The 22048-nt window shown below is 43.3% G+C and overlaps 1 protein-coding gene across 4 annotated transcripts in view; it reads left to right on the forward strand.

The window, feature by feature from the left end:
• Zdhhc14 (zinc finger DHHC-type palmitoyltransferase 14) overlaps positions 1-22048 on the forward strand; it is a 299691-nt gene that overhangs the window by 228662 nt on the left and 48981 nt on the right. For all 4 annotated transcript variants that reach the window (XM_063232949.1, XM_063232948.1, XM_013151081.2 and 1 more), the window contains one exon: positions 20243-20380. In XM_063232949.1, the coding sequence (XP_063089019.1) occupies positions 20243-20380 (138 nt within the window). The remainder of the gene's footprint in view (positions 1-20242; positions 20381-22048) is intronic.

Here is a 22048-nt window from a genome sequence, read left to right on the forward strand (position 1 = left end):
CACTGTGTGTAAGAGTTGGGCAAATCAAGCTGTAAAGACTGGAAGCTTTGTTAGTGAACAATTACCTACGTGCTTTAATTTTGAAAGCTTAATACATGTTTGTGCATTTTTTATAATGAATCATAAAAATACTTTTATTTTTTGAGATAAGGAACTTGTGTTTTATTTTTTAAAAGATTGAAAAGTATTTTAAATAAAGGATGAATTGAATGGAAAGATTGTGTTTTAGGAAAAAGAAGGTAAATGTTTATTTTTAAATCTATAACATAGCTGTAGAAATGTAATGATTCTCTTTTCTGACAAAAGAAGTGAAATGAATACATAGAAACAATTTGCATTACCCAGCACTTTGATTTTTATAAAATCAGATGTCTATAGATGACTTTTTACTTTGGGAGGTAGTTCTTTGTATATTACTTCCCTCTCATAACTGGTCCAAGCATTGATTGGTCACTTAATAGAGAACCAAGGTCCAGAGAAAGGTCAAGACTTGTCAGCCAATCAGACAGCACAGCCGGAATTAGAAGACAGCCAGTCCCCCAGCCCCTGTGCCCAAGTTCATAGGGCAGACTGAGAGTGGAAAGTGAGCCAGGCCTTAAAAGGTACAAGCAGCCAGTTGACAAGGAAGATTGGAATACTGTATGTGGGGAAATGTAAGAACTTCTCTGCAAGCCTAGTACTAAGGTTGTTGTGGTTTCCTTTTGAATGACATTGTGCTGATCACAAGACTGAAGGTAGCAGACAGCAGGACACAAATCCCACATGGTCACCAGCCTTTAAAAGGTTTTGAAGACTCCAGTAGGGACAGAGAAGACGATAAAGTCTGCTCTAAACAGCTGGGCTCAAGCAAAGTCGTGAATAAGCTCAGTTTACCAGTTTTTCCTCCAGGAAGTTAGTAAGACAAAATATGAATTAAATAATGCACATTTTTAAACATTCTCTTATGAATCTCTATGAGGTTGTAGTGCCCACCTTGAAATTACACAATGAACATTCTACTTTCTGGTGTGACAGAGGTTGTCTTAGGCCTTCTCAGGTTCCTGTGAGCCCTTTAAGGTCCAAAGGGCCCTATGACCTAATGAGGTATGCTCATTCATGGAACAGAAGGTTCCAGAAACCCAATGGAATGAGTAACCTGCGTGGAAGCCATGAGCCTCAAATATGATGCCCTGGTGGAGGTCCCTGTTGGAGCTCAGTAGCTGCAAGGACAGACAGATAATGACAGCAGCCTTAGGGTGCAGGGCGTAGCTGACTCCCTGGAACTGACTCACATCCGGGGGCCTGGCCTTGCTAGGGCCCAAGAACCTTGCTTCTAGGCTTTGCCTAGAGCCTGAGTACCATAGGTGGGATCCAAGATTCCACAGCCTTGGGTGGGAAAACAATGAAATCTTTTTCATTGACATCTAAAGGAAATTGAGCTAGTCATAGTGGCACGTACCTGTAATTCCAACACTCTGAGAGACTAAGGCAGAAGGATCACAAGTTTGAATCCAGCCCGAGCAATTTAGCAATTTAGCTAGATCCTGTCTCAAAAATTAAAAAAAAAAAAAATGCCAAGAGATGTAGCTTAGTGTGAAGGCCCTGAGTTCACTCCCCAGTACTACAGAAAGAAGGAAGCAAGCAAGCAGGCAAGGCTTTCTTCAATTAAACATATACATATATAGGCAACAAATCACATTAGTAGTGTTGGTCACTACTAGAAACTGCAAATATTGTCATGTGATAGACAATACAGTTATTATAGATACCTCAGAATAATATTTACACTACTGCTGCCTTAGAATTATGGTAGTTGATAAACCACACATCTTGCTAGTTAGCACATTAATCAAGTGCATATATCTTACTAATCACATCAAAACTATTTTGAAAATAGTTCTTCTGTATTACTGCTCTCTTTTGCCATCTCATGTATTTTAAAAACACAGTGCTAAGGGGACCATGATCCTCACCAGATGGCTGAAATGTTCGTGGGCAAAAAAGATTAAGAACCCCTGCTTCAGTCCTGTTTTGACTCTGAAGTTGTTAGGAAACAGGCTCCTGAATGTGATGGGTAACATCTCTCCATTCCACCAGAGAATTTGTGTTGATTTTTTTCAAGCAGTATATAAATAACTTTTATTTCAGGAATGCCATTTTTAAAGCTCTTTTTAAAAAAAGAAAACAAACTGCTCCAGGCCTGTTCTTCCTTCCTCTCTCATCCCAAACACAGGTGTGCGGCTCTGGACTTCCTGAGGTTGGGAAGTGGGCCCCAGATACCCACTAGTAAGACCTCAGGGGCCTGGTGCTCAGGGACTTGGGGGCAGCCCAGTGTGAGCTGCTGGCCCCAGCTCCCTGGAGGTAAACAGAACCTATTTTATCAAAATGGCTGTTTAAACACTGTTGACTCTTCATTCCCTCTCACCTTCCTCTTGACTCAACCCCTTTATGCTACTGAAAAATACTGGGTAGAAAAGAAACCTCAATGTAAAGAAATTAAAACCTTCCCACAAATGATAATAGAATATTTACAGTATAGGCTTAAATTTGAAGCAGTAATTGTTTCCAGCTGCACTCAAGTTTTATGATGGCTTGCTTCACACACCTTTTTACTAAAAGGTAGCAAAAATGAGATCGTATCCTAGAGCATCCTCTTGGCACTTAGAGTTTAATTCACAACACTATAGTGCAGTGAAAGCCACTTACACAGACAAGTGCCCAGTTCCTACTTAGAGATTTGTGCCTGAAAGACCACTGCTTACTACTAACTAATCTGTGGGTTTGTTTTTCACCACTGAATTGAAAATAGTGCATTTTCCTATCCATGATTTTGCTGATGCTTTGCCTTAGGACAAGAAGTTAGGGGCGCGCTTTCAGGATCACTATCCCTGCACAGGAGGAGAAGTGAGCACTGCATTCACAGTCCTGACTCTCGTTAGTATGCTGGGTTCTGTGCTGGGTGCAGGGAGACACTGGTAAATGTAACCGTCATGGGCCTCTGAAAGATTATAGATTCTTGCACAGGAACACAGATTTATGAGTATACACTTGTCTAGAAGGAGATAAATATAGAAAATATGGAAATATGGGAAAATACAGGTCATATAGGAGCTTATGGGAAAGACACAGTCCAGAGGAGTGTGTAATCTGAGACCCCAAGGGTAAGTTGCCTTGAACCAGGCACAGGAAAACGGGAGCGCCAAAGCTATGCTAGTCAAGAGGCTGGGCTGGGCAGCAGGGAGGACAAGCTGCAAGAACTCAGGACAAAAGCAGACAGAGCCCAGAGACCAGAGGCTCCAGAGGGAGAGGGATGAAACTAGGTAAGAGGAAAGCGGGTGCCCTACAGTTATGGTAGGGAACTTTGATCTTGCTGAAGGGCAAAGGGCAATATCTTGGTCACTTTTGTCTCTGGGACAGAACACCAAACACTCCCAACTTATAGAAGGAGAAGTTTATTTTGGCTCACAAATTAGAAATCCCAGCGTTTGCTTGGTCAGCAGCATGGAGGAAGGACCTGGGCAGAGGAAAGCCGCTTCAGTCAGAGCAGCCAGGAAGCAGAAAGAGAAAAGGAGGATGAGGAAGGAGATACACCCTTCTAGGACATGCCCCATAGACTCTCCTCTTCGGACCAGGCCCCACCTCCTAATAGCAAATTAGCAATAGTGCCCTCATGATTCAATCACCTTCTAAAAGCTCTGCTGCTGAGTGCATGCTGCTCCTGGGGGACATCTAGATATAAACCATAAAAGGCAACGAGTAACCTCGTCAAGGGTGTATAACAGAAAACACCTACTGGACCCACTGCAGAGTAACCCATGTGGTGGGAATGCAGAGCCAAAAGGACAGGTTCAGGCTGTGACCATGGCCTACACAGAGGTAGTAAACAAGGGGTGGGTTCCAGAAAAATTTCAGAGGAGGAATAAGTAGGACTCGGTCTTCATTAAATTCATGGGATTAGAGCAATGGAAATGTTGCTTCCTTCAAGAACATGTTTATTTCTATGATAAAATTAAGATTTTTGAAGAAGGTAGCATTCCCATATTTAAGGGTATCATGACACTATGATCTGAGCCTACAAAGTACATAATTCAGTCACCTGGAACCATCTAACTCTTGGTCCAAAACTTGATCTCCAGCAGTTTAAAACAAATGTGAGGACCCAGAAAGAGCAAAATCAGGCCTCTAGAGCACAAACAGAGCATGACATAGGTCCCTCTCAAGCCAGACATATAAAAGAAAAGGGGGTGGGGGAGTGGGAAAAGTATATCAATTATCTCTAAGTCTCAGGACAGCCCCCAGAGGCAAGAACGGAGGTCAGGGCTAGACATCAAATGAGCAAAGGCAGTACTAAGCTAGCATACTCCCTGGAAAATGGGAGAGAACTCACTAGAGGCTTTAATCTTGAACTATGCACACATAAAGTCCAACTCCCAAAATTACTGACATGCCAAGGGTAAGTCCATCCCTTCAGGACAGACCTGTGTTAACTGATTTTTTAACCTGAGTGGGGGACAAAGCCAGAACTCTTACTCATTTTTAGCAAATGATTGTATGACTGTCATGGTCACAAAAGACAGAGCTCTCCCCCATGCAGAGCCAACCCTTTGCCTATAGTCCAGCTACATTAGTCCAGCTACTTGGGCCACCAATTCATAATCAGAGGTCAAAATATAAATGTAGAATAAGAAATCAAACTCTTGTAGGTAACAGAATCTCTGACTGATCAACCTTGTAGAACTATCTAAATCCTTCTGTCAAATGCTCTAGTATAGGATTGAGATCCATGTATACATGTACTTTTAAAGTTACTTGCTAGAGGAGTCTAGTCAACAATGCACTTAAAGTTAATTGCTAAATGTACAAGGTCTTTTGCTCTGTGCTTTTATTTATTTAAAATTTGTTTTCATAAGGAAGGTGAGGCAGAGGAAAGAGTCAACTGAGGTTCTCAGGTATGAATGGTATCAGCACTCAGTGAGGTGCTGGCCACTGGAGAGGCCAGAGAGACTTTTTGGAAAGCACATGCTATGCTAACAGAGAACTCTCAACTACAGAATTTCTAGGGTCTCCAAGGAACACTCCAGCAGGGTCAGGGAACTTTGGATAATTCACTTTCTTGTCAGTGGGACAAAATGTCTGACATTCACAGTTTAAAGAAGGAGATGTTTACTATGGCTCAGGATATTGGGGAATCAGTCCATAGTCAGCTGGCACCAAGTAGGGAAGAGTCTGGTGGAAGAAAGCTGCTCACATCATGAGAACCAGGAAGCAGAGAAAGAAGGGAGGATCTGGGGAGGGAGATACACCTCTTTCCATCAGGACCCTTCTCCCAGCACACTGACTTATGGATTTAGCAGTGGACCAGTCCACTGATGAGTATAGCACCCCATCATCCAATCATCTTCCAAAAGTCCCACCTCTGAATGCGTGAGACTTTGGGGGGGATATTCTAGACCTAAACCATAACAACAATGTAAGGAGGCCAGCTGTGTACAAGAATGGTGCCTACAAGTTTGGTCTCAGACAGCAAAGGGTGTAACCCCTGGCCAAGTACTCACCTCTTTTCTGCCTGGAATTACCACACTGCGACTCAACTTTAAAAATACTTTTCTTCAATACTCAGAAAAGCCACAGCAATTACATCATGAAAGTCTGTTTCTCTCTGTCTCGTTCTCCGGGTGCCTGCATCTGTTTTAGTGTGCTCAGTCCTTTTTTGTTTGTGTGTGGTTCTTGCCTGTGTATCACTGGGGAATATGTGCTCAGCTCTGTGTCCTGCTCCTTTCTGCCTTCCAGAAATCTTTCTTTCTCTCCAGTTTGTTTTAGCTCTGATCTCTTTTCAGAGCTCCAGACTTCCATATCCAACTGCCTACTGGACATCTATACTTGAGGAGACAAACAAAACACCCACTTCATCCTCTTCAGTGACCACTACCTTGCTGAGTGCCAATGCCATTCATGCCTGGCAGTCGCAGCTGACTCCTTCTTCACCACAGCTTCCTATCCTAATCTGTTCTGCACCTGTAGCTTACTTAGATGAAGCCCAGCTTTAGTCATTTCTCTCTCTGCCCCACCATGGTTAGCTGCAAGCTGCTTTCTCCTGTGCACAGGGCTTCTAGAAGACCCCCACACCCATTCTGCTCCCCTCTCCCAATCCCCAACCTCTGCACTGATGCCAGAGTGACCATTACTAAACAGAATCTGACCACTAGTGGGAAGGAGCCCCAAATCCTCCATCTGCTGTACATGAGCTCAGCACCTAGCACACTGCTCCAGCTCCCTGGCCTCTTGCTCCTGTCTCTAGTGTCCTCACCTATTAAGGGGGTTCCCATCATATACCAACTAGAGCTGTCATGAGAGGTGACCACATTGTTGTTGGGCAAAGGTCTCCGCCCTAGTGTAGAAGCCCCGAGGGTCACTGTGTCTCTCCCAATCAGCCCATTCACTCTGCTACAAAAAGAGGGAACTGAGAAAGAGGAAAAAGAGGATTTGATGTCCTTGTTGATGTATCTACTTCATCTCTCCATGTCACCTTTCTCTTTTTTAGCTCTAGTGCTCCTGTGATTCTATGACTAGGCTAGTATTCTTAACCAGAAAAAAGTTCCCTCACCCAACCTAGAATAAGTAAAACTTACGTCGCTCACCTTCAGACTCCCTGAAGTACAAGTTAAAAATCTCAAGAGACATTCTAAGTTTTAAAAATTAAGTCTGATCAATAATCTTGATATATTTATGGCAAGATAGACATGACATCGTCAAAAACTCATCATGTATTTAGGCCTGTTTCAGTTTCAGTGTAAGGATATACTTACTTACTCAACGAGTATTTTAAGACCTATCATGTGCCAGCTAAATTTAAATAATGCAATAGTTTTCATACTTGCGTTTTCCTACAACTTACGGGAAGAAATGCATTTTTCTTTGAGATCCAATGTGAAACAATTACATGAAAGCTCATGAATCAGTATCTGTACCATTGGAGATGCCTGGGTACCTTCTCTTCTATTCGTTTTGGTTTTTAATGTTGGTCCTGACCCACTAAATTGATGTCAGGATCCATTGCTTGACTGCAGCCTTTAGTTACAAAGACCTTACAGCAAAGCTCAAGCAAAGCAGCTCCATGTGGAGTGAGTTATCCCAAAGTAACTGCCACCTGTGCCTGGGCTGTTACCATCTATGCCTTCAGGACCTGGAGGATGGCACACTTGCCTGACATGCAGTAGGTAGATGCTGCTCCTCCCACCCACCTAGCTTCTTAGAACTACTCAATTTTAAGTTGGTCTCTTCCATTTCTATGAACTAAAGCAATAAGCCATCCATTCTTTCCCTGGTATCTAAGAGCAGGTTTTAGGCAATGGAAAGTTAAATTGGTGAGCATTTGAGGGTGGTGGGGATGGATTGTAGTTTACATTAAATTTTTCAAAGCATTTGAGAATTAAAATTTTTCAGAGCTCCTGCCTTAGAGGTTAAACACAGAGTTTCTGATAGTCTAGAAAACAAATGGATGCAAGATTGGGTAGACAGAGAACTTCTCTGGTTCTCTATCTCTATTTCTCCTCCTTCCTTCATTCACCTTGTTCCCATCACATCTTCATCCAGTCAACCTCTCACAGGCCCCAGAAATACAAGCAGCCTGAAATCTTCTCACGACAGGCCAGCAACTCTGACATGGGCCTCAGGGGGAAATCACCCATCACTCAGCCTGAGACAGTGGGAAAGACTTGCCCAGGGCTGTCTGCACAGATGAGATGTTGGCTACTATTAAGTTTAATTTCTAACTATAACTCCGTCACTAAACATTGTACTTAGAAGCCGTCTGTAAGTCCCATCAAAAATGCAATGGCAGTGGGGAGTGGTGGCATGCTCCTGTAATCCCAGCACTCTGGAGGTTGAAGCTAGCAGATTGTTGCAAGTTCAAGACCAGCCTGGGCTACAAAGTGAGCCCAAAGCCAGCCTGAACTGCACTGTGAGACCCTGTCTCAAAAAGACCAAAAAAAAAAAAAAAAAAAAAAAAAAACCAACAACAACAAAAAAACCAGTGGGACCTCTAGATATTCATCACACAACAGAGAAAATCACATTCCCAAGCCATAAAGCCATGGTAGGTGGCAGGCCCCACTCCCAGGTGTACTCACACAAGACCAAAGTGAATAAGGGTGCTTTGTCAAAGTCATTTTGAAATTCTCAATTAATTTTTAATAAGTTTCCCCATAGTTTCATTTTGCAGTGGACCCCATAAATTATGTAGTCCATCCCGACCATGAGAGACTCTTTTGCATATTCATTTGAGTCCCTTTGTTCAGAAAAGTAATTAAAATCTACTGACTAGACTGCAGTGACTCAGTGTTTACTGCTTTATATGAAAAATAAGAAACAAAAACAATGCGCTATATTTAGAGTGTAAGATGTGAGTACAGACCGGAGTCTGCTGGCAGCCATAGTTACGTGTACTTTATACTTTCTGACTACTTTTGGAGCCACCAATTAGTTCTGTGCCTAACCTGAGTCTGTGAGAGCTCCGGTTCTTGTAAATTCTTTATTTATAGCTTCTCCTGGACAGGGCTGGCAACATTTCCTCATTTTGTGGAGGGCAAACACAAATGCCTTCAATTCTTAGGAAGATTTATTTAGCCATGGAATCATAGTTTTGGAGAGAGGAAGAACCTTTATAGCATATCCAACTTGCTGAGACCCAGAAAAACTGCCTGAGTGACATCACTAAGTAGGCAAAAGGTCAAGACCCAGATTAAGATCCTCAGACTGAGAGTCATTTCAACAGTGCACCATGAGGCCAGTGTTCGATAGTTGAGCAGGTCCCACACCTACTGGGAGCTTAATTTGGGACCATTAGAATAGATACAATAAATTGCTTACTAGCTGTGAATCTATCTTTTTTGTTGGTTTTGGCAGTGGCCCATTTGAGAAAGTGAAATATAAGGAAATTAATATATGGCACTGATAGAAATATAGTTGTTACAGTTCAAGGGGAAGAGAAGGTAACAGTTGGTGGGGTTTGCTTCCCGACACCCAAAGAGCACATTTTGGAAACTCAGATTTCAGGCCTTTTAGCTCTGCAGCACACTGACGGATGCCACCAGTGCAAAGAGAGCCAGGCACCTTCAGCAGCAGACCCACCCAGGAAATCCAAGTAAGGGGCTGATGAGGTCTTATTTGCATTGCTGGTGACAATGTGGAGGACACCCTGAAGGAGAAAACCAAGAAAATGTAATGATGTCACATAAGGTCATGGACACTGCTGTGGCCTTCAGAAACAGAGGAGTGGAAGGGTAGAAAAGACCAGAAATACAATGGCTACTTATATGTGAGGGGGCAGGGAGCAAGGAATGAAGGCGCTCCTGTTCCTAACATGGGCAACTAGATGAATGAGATGCCACCAGCTAGGAAATGAGTTTGTGAGCCAAAGAGAGCACATGAGATGGAATGCACAGAGTTCTGGGCCTGCTGGATGTCTTTGGAGCAATTCAATAGAACTGGCCAACAGGCCATTGGAAAAGAATATAAACTTACTCCAGGATAACAGCAGTGAGTGAGAAGCCTCAGGGTCAGAAGGTGGTTGACCACAGCAGTGCCAGATGTAAACAAGCTTAGCAGCAGCAATGTCCAAACACAACCTCAGATGCACCTGCCCTGAAGCTCAGCAGGAATGGCTTGTGGACCCTCCACACCAAAGCAGCAGCCTCAGGCCTGGTGTTTGCAGATCATCAAACCTTGAACCCAAGAGACAAAAAGATTGTGAAATTGTCATTGACCAGCATGGGCCCTTGTTACAAATGATAATAGAAATTAAAAACAAGGCATTCAGCATGAATATACAAGCAAATGCTTTAATTCAAAGTAGTAGGGGAAAAGGGGAGTGGGGATAGGAGTGGAGCATAGCTCTGACAAAGATTTAGCTGGTCCCCTAATAAGGGGACCATTCCATTTGAGGAATGGAAGAGGGTACAGGTCTGAAGAGGAGGATCACACTGGCCCTTCACAATAGAACAGAGATTAGTTTTATAGGGTGCTCTGATAGGCAAGTGTCTGTTTAATCATTATCTCAGTCCCAGTTTCCTAGCTCTAGTGGAATCTTCATGGTTTGAGGGATAATTTGGAACCCATGAGGTGACTGTTCTTACTTGGGAAGGTGATCTCACCATGGGGTAGTATATGAGGCTCTGATTTTCCCAGAATTTGAAGTGATTAAAGAATTGGAGACTTCTAGACATCACTCCAGGGGTCTAGAACTGGACTTTATAAAAGCTGGTAATTGGATGTCCCTGAAAATCCTGAAGATTACTTTAGATGCTCTTATCTTGGTGTCCTTAGTCTTAAAGAGAAATGAGAAAGCATAGGTAAATTTAGCTTTGCAATACAGACACTCTCTGAGTGATTAGCATGCCTACGTGCAGAGTTGAGCAGAGATCTGTGTCAGTTTTAAGGTAATAAATGAGGCATACAAAATGAAAGCAGAGGCATCACACTTTAGCCTACATAAGTCATGTGTTTAGTGAGTAACTGATTAAGGAATTTGTCTTCTGTCCCTTTAGTGGTCTCTAACTGTGTCTGAATCTCAGATGCACACCCTGAAATCCCAGCCACCTAAGAAGCTGAAACAACATCGGCTACAGGGAGTCAGATGTCCCTGTGGAGCTATGAAAATTATAGGGAATTACCAATAAATTCTAAGCCCCAGCCTACCTGAGTCCGGCTTTGCTTCTGTTCATATCATCGATGAGGCAGCCAGGATTTGTCCCCAGAGAACTGCACTGAGTCCCTGACTGAGAGTGCTGGACAGCCAGGGTCCATATGATCCTCAGATCTTAGACGTTAGAACCTCAGGGGAGAGATCTTCTAACCAATACTTTTTTTTTTTTTGCATACTGTGGACTGAACCAGCAGCCTTTGCACTGAGCTATAACTCTAGCCCTCTTTAGTTTTGAGACAGAGTTACTAAACTTTGAGACAGAGTTACTAACTTTGAGCCAAGTTACTAAAATTGCCCAGACTGGGCTCAAACTTGCAATCCTCCTGCTTCAGCCTACCAGAGTACTGGGATTACAGATGTACACTACCAAATCTAGTTTCTGGCCAGTGCCTTTTGAGATGGGAAGTGGGCCATTATGGATGTTATAAACAGAAATAGCTGCCTCAAAGAAAGATGTCAGATGAAGCTGTCATAGGAGGGTTGGGGGCATCAATCCATGCAGCCCTGCCCTGCCAGTAGCTTTAGTGACATGAGGTACCCCACTAGGTATGTACTTTTATCACAGTGCTATACTTCATATTGAAGTGCCTTGAAAGTGTGCAGCACAGTACATGGTAGTGTTTCTTACGCTGGTTTTATGTTTTAATCTTACCAGTAAAGAAATTGAGTCTGCAGCTTCAGCTTAGAAAAATAAAGCATCTCTGCAAAGAGCCCCCCTCCCATGCTTCTGAATTACTACTCCAAAGATTCTCATTGGACAGACTACAGTCTGCTTTATACAGGAAGTAGCATCAGTTCCATCAAGATGTTAAATCCTGCTCATAGACAAGCTCTCTGTGCCTGAATGACGTACATTCATTTCTACAAAATCACAAAGCATGTTAAATTTGGAAAAGCACACTCATTGGGAAAATGATCTTCCAATTACGTATGTGTGGAATCAAATTTAAATGTTTTTAAGAGAATTACTTCCCATGTATAATATACCCACGAGGTAACTCAATTCTGAAATCTTGATTTTGAGGATAAATTGACTGAGGATTTGAAAAATCTTAGTAATGTAAAAAAGGACATAAGACTCAAGAATGTGAAGGAAGCAGTAAAAGCAATGTACAGACCTCAGAAGCACTGTTCCTAGACGTTGGCAGTCTCATTTCCTGATCTGTGCTCTGAGGCTCCATGCTGCCTGGCTCATGGGGTGTGCACAGTGAGTGAAATAAGCAATGTGAACAAGAATTGAAATCCAGATATCGCTGCTGATATTTAAGCCATGCTGATTTAACATGGCGCTGCGATTTAAAAGGCAGTAATTTCCAGATAGAATTGAGAAGATTCTCAGGGGTGTTGAATAATAGCAGAAGCTCATTTATCGGATTTGGAAAACAATTTGATTTATTTGATGGGTAATTAAGGAGAGATTGCCCAACTTGCCTTCTGGCCCTGCAAACCCAAAGGCAATGTGAGGTTTGTGTTGAGAGGTTTATTGAGGTCTGGGGCTGGCGTGGACCCAGGTTGGAGAATCACACAGTACTCAAGGCATAGAGGCCAGGGATTTAGTTCAGCAGTGTAAATGCCTGCCTGGCAAGTGCAAGGTTGTGAGTTCAATCCTTGGTGCAAAAAAAAAAAAAAAAAGAAAGAAAGTTCAAGCCATAGCAAGCTTATTCCAGCAAATGCTAACTGCAGAGTTACCAGGAGCAACACACAAAGACTGTGTTCTTAAGGATGCAAAAAAATTGAACTCATATCACTAATTTTATTGTAACCATTCAGAACGCCACTCAACTTACAAATCCATGGCCTAGAGTGAGCTGTTGTTCTGACTCTTATCAAAGGGGAGAGTCCTGGGATAGGTGGAGCAGGAGACTCATTTCCTTCTGCCTGGTTAAAAGTTACCCTTTCATCCTCTCTAATACAAAACTGACACATTGTGGGTCCTAACTGGCCAACTCATTTATTTAAAGTAATGTTATCTCTATTCAGTTTTTTATATCTCCTTATAAAAATAACTTCCATTACAAGTGAAATCATCTTTCCCTATTTTCTCCCTCATGCTCTGTAATAAGGCCTTTTATGTCTGTTCTGTATTCATAAGTGTTTGTTTCTAACCAGCCGATCTAACTCATGCTATAACTTGCTTTAAAATGCTGGTATCTTACATGCATGCTCATCCCTCCTCATGGAAGCATGATATTTCCTCAGCATTGGATCCAGAATCAAACACTGATGTTAAACCCACACAAAGGAAAGAAATAGAAATGTATAAAATCGCCCATTTAGGGAGCTGAAAAGACATTTATTGTATATGGTCATTTCATTGTCTTGTGCCCAGAGAGACCCAGTGACCTAACAGGTAGTGGGGACCAAGGAGAGAGGAAGGGGGAGAGGCTCGCCAAGGTTATGTTATATTGAAATACAAGGGTAACAATAATTCTACATTTACTAAATAGTTTTACACTGAAAGATTTTAGTTTTTATTAAATGGTGCTAAAAACTGTGGAATCTTAATTTATAACACATTGACAAATGCTCAAGACCAGAAGAATCTATATAAGCACTAACAAAACACTCAAAACACTGTCTTTTTTGCATTTAATTTTCCAGTTCAAATGTATCTTAGAGTTTGTCTATCTAACTTTTATATGAAGAAATTAGTCCTCATGTAGACATGTTTAAGGACACAGAATTAGTTAATTTTTTCCATCAAATTAAGCAGAATTCAGGCCAGGGATTTAGCTCAGTAGCACAGCGCCTGCCTGGCTATTATGAGGTCCTAAATTTGATTACTGCTACCAAAAAAAAAAAAAAAAGTAGAATTCAAATTTAGAAAAAGAGCTAGGAGAGGGTGGGGAAAGAAACCTGCCTCCTTGGCTCTTGGCTCAGAGATTCCCCACAATCTCAGCTGTAACCAGCACCAAGCAGCTCTATCCATTTCACATCTGCAGAAGCCTCTGTATCTGTGATGTCCCATTTGGTGAGATGGAGGCCTCCTTCCTGTACAAGAAGACTTCTCAGTGGAGGGTGGGCATCTCCAAACATGGGACGGGTGTCCTCCATAAACTGCAGAGCATAGAAGCCATGGAGCAGAAGAGCTCAGGAAACAGCTGGCAGGAGTGGCAGTCCTGGCACAATGTCCTTTTACCCCATTCCCTTGACCTACTAGACCTGGTCTGTTCTCTGATCCTTCTAGTAGCAGGGCCTCCTGGGCTGTTTCAGGAAGCACAGGTCACATCCTCAGGGCCCAGGACAAGCAGGGAGTTGATAAATGAAGCAGCGTTAGGTGGGAGCTCTGAGTTTGGCTTAATTCTTGATTCCACCGCCAGCTCCTGTCTTTTTTTGTTTTGTTTTTGTTTTTTAATGTAAAGTAGGAATAGTAGCATTAGGGTTAAGACCTGTGTGAAAATTAATGACACTCTTCATATATAGTGTTGAACACAGAGTCAGGCAGAGGGTAAGGATCCAAAGACTGGGTAAAGTAGGAAGAGGCAGGGATCAGGCTCATGAGAGTGCTTTACTGCATCTCACTAGTCATCGAAGGCAGTGGCAAAGCCGTTATAACTTCTTGAAACACTCAATTCATGAATTCTTTAGTGTCTGAGGACTTGACCCTCAAATACTTTAACCAGTTTAATACTTAAACTTTCCTTTTGTATAACTTTACAAATTACCTGGAGACCACAAAGGCCAAGGTCTGCGTACCACTGTATCTCAACATTTACCCTTCAAAAGAAGCAAACCAAAAATACCTTATAAGGCAAAATTTTTTCTAATTTGGAGGTTAAAAAGCCTGAGGTATAAGAAAAGTAATTTTCCACTTCAAACCTTTAAAAACATTTAACTTAATTTGAATGCAATTAACATTTAAATTGGAAGGTTTAAACTTCAACTGCACATTTCCATCCCTTATTTCACGGGATTCTCCAGACTGGCTGGGGAACAAGGCAGGGATTGCGCTCTCTCTCTCTCTCTCTCTCTCTCTCTCTCTCTCTCTTGCTCTCTGGCTCTCTCTCTCTCTCTCTGTCTCTCTCTGTCTCTCTCTGTCTCTCTCTTGCTCTCTGGCTCTCTTCTCTCTTTCTCTCTCTCTCTCTCTCTCTCTCTCTCTCTCTCTCTCTCTCTCTCTGTGCCAAAGATGTATGGGAAACAAAGAATTCTGGTTCTGGGCTGCCTGTGCTGGCCTCAGAACATGATTTATACCTGGCTCTGGATCCCATTTGGAGGGCTCACATCAGAGGCTGATCTCCTCTGAGGCTTCAAACTTCTAACATTTTTCCAAATATTTCATTTCTTTGTCTGGGAGTCTTCAAGCACACCTTTTGCAAATACTTTTCTTTCCATATTTCAGTTTTTAGATTCCACTTGTAACTCTTAAGTTCTCTCTTGTTCCATTGAATTGCTCCCAGAAATTTAAATCTTCCTTTAAGCATAGGAGAAGCCCAGAGACACAATTCAGGGTCCCAAGTGGCTCAGCCTGCAGCTGGCTGCAGAATCAGGGCCACAGCAACTGCAGCCAACGGCTTTTCTCAGGTGAAGGAAATGATGCTTGTAATAGGCACTCCATGGCTAGAAGCTTTCTTTAATCATTAATAAAATGTAGGTAAGCAGAACAGGACCACATCTCCTTTTCCTGAACTATGTTCCCACTGACCATTTTTGTGGCACCTTCTCTCCCTTTGGGAATCTGAGATAGGTTATTTGATTGCACTACAGCTCCTGGGTCTTTCCACGGTGCCCTCGGAGACTTGAATGAAACCACTCCTACCTCCCTGGTTCACGGGCACCTCTTAGCCTGTTCCTCCAGCCTTGAACCTGTATCTTCCAGCTGTTAACCTTCTCTGAGCACAGTGCAATAACAAGGACCTTGCTTTCCCTTTGGTCAGCATGGCCAACATCTTACCTGTTACCAGCTTTGTCCACTGCCTCCACCAGGCCACCAGGAACAGCCATCACTCACAGACCTACAAAAGGCCGTGGAAGTCATTTCCCCTGTACTTGATGCTGTCAGCATCTGCACTGCCCGTACGATGAGGTTAACTCCTGCCCTCTAGAGCGATCCGGGAGCAGGGGAAAACAAGCCCTCTGATTGTTGTAGGGCTGCATGTTGCTACGGAAGGTAGCTCATACATAGTTATTTAGAGAACTCTAGGATTTCCAGCTTCCTCTCTCCAGTATTCCATTCAGCAGCCCTGACTAGCAGCTCCTCCCTGCAGAAAGTGTGTGGTATAGTAGCCACTCCTGCTGTCAAGATGTAGACCTCAGCATCAAAGGATACGACAACAACTCCAAAATGCTTATGTTATGTTATTTGGAGAAAGAGTCTCACTATGTAGTTTGAACTCACTGTGTAGCCCAGGCTAGCTTCAAACGCACAGTGATCCTCCTGCCTCAGCCTTCTGGTTGCTAGGATTATAAATGTGCCCCAGCATGAAAATATTCTTTTAAAGAGCTTTCCATCACACTCACCCACCTTCAGCACATGAGACACAGATTCCATTTTCCCACACAGAAAACACAAACTAATCTCCAATAACAGCTGTTTGAAACTTCTTTGCCTGCAGCTAGCCTTACCGACTGTTGGGGTCCCCTTCCCTCCTCCAAATGTTTGTCCTGCCAGCCAGTGACTGCTTCAGTCGGGTCCCTGGGAGCGAGGTCGTATGTCAGCTGTGGCCACTTTCAGCTCTTTCCCCGGCCTAGTTTGTGCCCAATTCTTGTCTACTCTTCTGGCCTGGAAATGGCCACTCAGAGCCATGCCTGCAGCACCTCAGCTTCCCGTTGCCCCTCTTAGCACATTCAGGGCACAGAGCAGCGCTCCCTCTGTGGGACATGGCCAGCCAACCTCGAGGCTTCCACTGTGCTTCCGTGGCCTGCTCTATCCTTGACCTGCCGAGTGAGAATGTTGTGCGCAGCCAACAATGGTGATGGAAAGGGCAGATTTAGAAGCTAAATTAGGGTTACTAGCAATTTGTTTCTTGCATCTGAAACATATTTCAGATCCTGAAAATAGTGTCCTCCCCAAATAAGGTAAGAAACTCTTTGAAGCCATGGAGTCTTGTGTGGCTTTTATTTCTTCTTAGTATCTCTAGTATCTGTGACAGTGCGGGGTACATAGCAGGAGCTCAGTAAAGGGAGTGTGACACTTACTGGTCAGGAGCCTAGGGTCTGGGGAGAGATGGCCTGGGCTCTCATTCCCATTTTGTGATTCTTTACCTGACTGTCTTTGGACAACCTCCACACTCTTGCAGATGTCTCCTGGTAGTGTATAGGTTTACTCAGTTGTTTGACAAAGAGTTATTCAGCTTAGAGCTCAATCAATGTTTCAGTAGACAAAAATGAGTAAAACATACATGAGTTTGGATAAAGACAAGAACTGATGGGCTTACTTAGGGGTTGGATGTGGGGGAAAAGGAATATTGTGACCAAATGGTGCCTCGCGTTCTGGGTGGGACAGTGAGCAACTGGAAGTCTGGGGAGGCTGGTGTTTGGGTGAAGACAGGAAGTCTCTCTGGAAGGAAGACAGTCTAGGATGCCAGTAGGGCCTCCTCAGCAGGTATCTGTCGCTGAAGGTGGAAGGCTGCCATATGATGATGTTGAGATGCAGTTGGTACCTGACCCTTGGGATGAAAAGACATTAGCTGGGAGAAAAGAGAGAAGGCTGTGTGAGGGACAAGGTACACTGAACCCTGGGCTGCTCACCAACATTGGCCTAGGAGGAAAGCAGGAGCCAGGCCAGGAGCCAGGGTAGGAGCCCATGATCCCATGGGTGGGGAGGCTCTCCTGGGCCTTGGACTCCATGCGTACTAGGCCCACAGAGGGGCCCACGAGCCTCAGGCCCACTACTCACTATGACCCAGCTGCAGAACAGGACCTGAGACATGGCTGGTAAAAGAATTGCCCAGCGCACCTGCAGTTTTTGTGAGATTTTCCCAGCCAAAAAAAGTTTTCCACATGCTCTAAAGGATATAACTACATGTGTATGTTTAAATGTAAGATAGATAGCCACGTTACTAAGTTGGTTTTATTTTGAGGGAGGGACCGGGGACCAAACTCAGGACCGCACACTTGTCCCTGTGCTTGCAAGGCAGGCACTTATGCCACTGAGCTAAATCCCCAGCCCCGTTCTTTTTTTTTTTCTTTTTCACATTACCAACTTTTTGTTGGATCATTGAACAGAACGGTTTGTACTCTCACTGTTTGATTGTCCAGTTTCTATGTTTTAGTTTCGGGACTTGCACAACTATTTCTAAGATGGCAATATGTAATTTATCAACTACTGATTTCTTAGCATTAATTTCTTTTGAAATTCCATATTACTGCTACCCTTTTTTCTGTTTTGCAGTTTTTTTCTTTAAATAAAAAAAGAAAAGAAAAGAAAAAAGTTTCCCACAAACAATTTTCCAAATAGAAATAACTTCCAGTTAGGAGCCTGGATCCACACCCCTCATAGAGTGATGGTTTCCCAAGTGGCTCCCAGGGCCCTGGTGGTACCACCCCACCATCTGCCACTTATTTGTACTCTGCCTCTGCCGCTGCCTCTGCCAGGAGATAAACTGCAGAGACACAGGAACTTGGTCCTCCATGGAGTTTCCTAGTATCAGTGAAACTCCCCACCCTGCCCTGTGTGCCCTGCACGGCTGGAGGAAGATTCTCACCCAGCACCCGCCTTGCTGGGGGTCCATTCTTATTCTCATTTTCTAGTTGGATTTAAAGAAAAGTGGTTATCTCAAAATAGCAGGCTCAAATCTTAAGTAAGGAGATCTGATTTTTTTTCCTTTTTGTACTTCTTGAGGCCCTCTCATACAGACTGTAGATCAGTGACTCAGGAAAGTAAAGATTGTGTAAGATGTAAAGGTTCTGATTTTTAGAGTAGTTTTAGGCTCACAGCAAAATTGAGAGGAAGGTACGGAGAGTCCAGGAGCTACTTCCTCATTATCCCATTCTCAACACCGCCCCACCAGCAGGGATACATTTGTTCCAGTTGCTGGTCCTACATTGATATGTTAGAATCATCCAAGGCCCATAGTTTGCACTGGGGCTCATGTTTTGCCCTTGTACATTCTATGGCTTCAGACAAATACATAATGATATTATCTATCATTATCCAGTGTATTTCTGCTGCTCTAAACATTCTCTGTTCGTCAGAGAATTTACCTCACCCTCCCTTTGACCTCCGGGGAAGCTGTTTGTACTCACGGCTGGGTGGCAGTGTTATCATGTGACTCACATGCGTGGCCAGCGGTAATGACTTCAGTTGAGTGTCAGCTTCTTATGAGCCATTGGGATATCACCAAGTCAGTGAGCTCTGAAATTTGTCCCCATGTCCTCTGCTCAGATTGGTTACACCTGCGACCACAGAGATACCCTTATGATTCCTGTGCCACCAACCCTCATCCAGGTGTCCTTGAGCCTTTTTCAGAAAGCAAGTATGCAGCATGTGATGAGCGGTTTTATGACCCACGACTAGAGAGTCATGAAGCAGACCAACTGCCCGTATCTATTTGTTTTATTTCTGTAGTCACACCCCATAGAGCTTTCTCTGTGTGTTTTTAAAGCACATAATAGAGAGTGAAACTATGAAAATCGTGTAGAAAGTGAGTACAAAGCTAAGTTACATCCTGAGCATTTGCCTCCCCCGAGGCGCGGCAAGCAGCCTGATATGAGCAGCTGTTAGAATGACACTGAGCGATGCTGCTGAATGGAAGAGCCACTAAGTACGAACGAGAAGCACTTTGCCATCACTTGCAAGGAGAAGAGCAAATCATAAATGCATCACAGGCCTTGGGTTTGCACTTAAGGTACCATGGAGTAACGGCATACTGATGCCAGAGCTCAGCACTCTGTCATTACTGAGTACAGGAGGCAGCCAATACAGCAGGAAAAGGAGCAGCTTCCCTAATATTGACTCAATTGCTAGTTCCACTGCCTATGAGCTGGCTGCCCTCTGTCTGCAGTCTCTTTATTCTCAAGCCTCGGTTTGTTTGCCTGTAAAATGGGACCACATCATCATTTTCTTCATAGGCATGTTTGGAGGTCAGATGCATTAATGTTTATGAATAGCTTATGTGAAATGTGTAACTGAGATGTAAAGACAAAGGATTATTCCTCTGTCCTTCCCCAGGTCCCTCGTGGCCTCTCTTCATGGCCACTTACTATACTGGGCAGCCACCCAGGGCCACATCCAGCCTGGCCCAGCCCAACACTTCCATCAGACTGTGCTGGCACCATCTGAAGGGAAGATTGCTCTGTGACTTCACAGAGGTTTCCTTCAAGAAGGAGGGAACTCTTTCTTTGTAATTCTAATGAGAATCTATATTCCTGCTTGCAGTGACCATTTGTGAAGAGTAGATGCACCTAGTTTTTTGAAACAGCTGAGTTCTGCTAAAAGAACAATTAGATTCCTAAAATGTATTACTGTGAATACACATTTGAGCAGTTAACTCGGAAACCTGTGCTATGATATTGTTTTGTTGTATTATTTGATGTGTTATTAGAGTATGTGGGAAGGGGCTCCATCAAGTAAAAAGACACTTTATTAATTGATTTCCATTTTTTTTCTGCCTCTCATTTCAGAACGGTTTGATCACCACTGTCCCTGGGTAGGCAACTGTGTGGGGAAAAGAAACTACAGATTTTTTTATATGTTTATTTTATCCCTGTCTTTTCTGACAGTCTTTATATTTGCATTCGTTATCACCCACGTCATTCTTCGTAAGTATGCTGGCGAAATCAGATTATGTATGTAACCATTTGCCTGACCTTGGTTTTCTGATTTAATTTTGATTTACTATTTTAATCATTTCGGGCTTTCTCTTCCTCCTCTCTCCCGTTTCCCCTCCTCACTTCCTGCCTCCCCTCTCCATTTTTCACCTCCTCCATCCCCCTTCATCCCTTCCCATGCTCCAGTCCCATCCTTCCAGCAGTTTCTGGGGTCACACCTAGACCAGGATTCGTTTCCATTAACAAGACTTCTTCCCTAATAACACCTCTCCCCGTTCCGATGTCAGTGACTTCTGCTAAGGGATCCCCTAAAAAACTCATCCCGACCTTCTACACGGAGGACACAGTGGTAGCCACTGGACACTAGAACCTGTGCTGTTAGTGCATCTACTTATCCAGGAAGTCCTCCTCCCTAGGGAAAACATGTCTAAGGAAAAAGACTAGATTTTCTTTTATATACATCTTTAGATGTTAAAAATATACAGTTAATGAGGTATTCGGTTGTCTGTTATGACATGAGCAAACCACCTCTAGCGTATGAAGAAAATAACTTTATTAAAAATTAGATTTAGATGTAAATGATCTTAATATATTTGCCTAAACAAATGGCGTTTTTTCATTCCCCCTTCTGAAGGTCATACCTTGGAGTTTCTTTTGTTTCCTGGTCATTTGCTTTCCTACAATAGTGAGTGATGAGAAGGAATTCCATAGACTTTGAACTATAAATCGAATAACCCCTTAAACTTCCATTAGAGTATCACCAGCAACATTAAAGGCCAGCCTTGCCTCTTGTCCACATTCCTGAAGGACAACTATCATTGCCAAGTACACAGCTTCCCTCTGGCATGTTTCTGGAAGTATCTAAACAGAGGCCTCCCTTCCCAGCCACAGTAGTGCTGACCCACTAATGGAGCGGGCTGAGACTCCCCTCCACTCCTCCTTGGGCTGGGCCTGTGTGAGGGCTGGGGTCTGGGAGTACTGAATGATTCCCATGCAGTCTCAGGGACCTTAGTCCAGTGTGGACACTAAACGAACTATCCGAATTCTCAACGACAGTTTCACTCCTCGTTCCCATTCTTTAAGGCCATGATCCTATTGTACAAATGTGACCTGAGCTTGTAATTTATAATATATGCATGAAAGTCATAGCAGTGGCTTTCAAGAGATGGTTTACATTCCTTAGAGTCCTCTTCCATGTCAGTAGGTATTGTGGATGGCTCTGTAGAGGCCTTTCTCACCATTTTCAGAGTCCCAACCTGGCAGAAACAGAACCAAGGTCCTATCTGTGAATTCACAGACAAAGAAGCAGGAAGGAGGCCCATAATACTGTATGTTATTTTCAAAGAAGCATTTGTTGACATAACCAGAAAATAAGTACCAACTCCAGCACACATGTAACCCTAAAGGGTGGTATTTTGCCTTACATCATCATCTTTGGCAGGTTCAAAATGCCTTCGTATATACTACTGAATTATATTTATGGCCTTGGCCTACATTCTGATTATCTAGGGCCAATTTTTACTTGCTCAATGATATAAACTCCAGGAAAACACACACACACACACACACACACAGTCTTACACACACCCTCACCCACACTCCTGTGACTTCACACTCTCACAGACTCACAGATACTCTTACACACCCACATCCACTCAC

This window comes from Cavia porcellus, unplaced genomic scaffold, assembly GCF_034190915.1.
Source record: "Cavia porcellus strain 051 isolate PalLab524CR breed Dunkin Hartley unplaced genomic scaffold, mCavPor4.1 scaffold_22, whole genome shotgun sequence".
NCBI classification, from domain to species: Eukaryota; Metazoa; Chordata; class Mammalia; order Rodentia; family Caviidae; genus Cavia; species Cavia porcellus.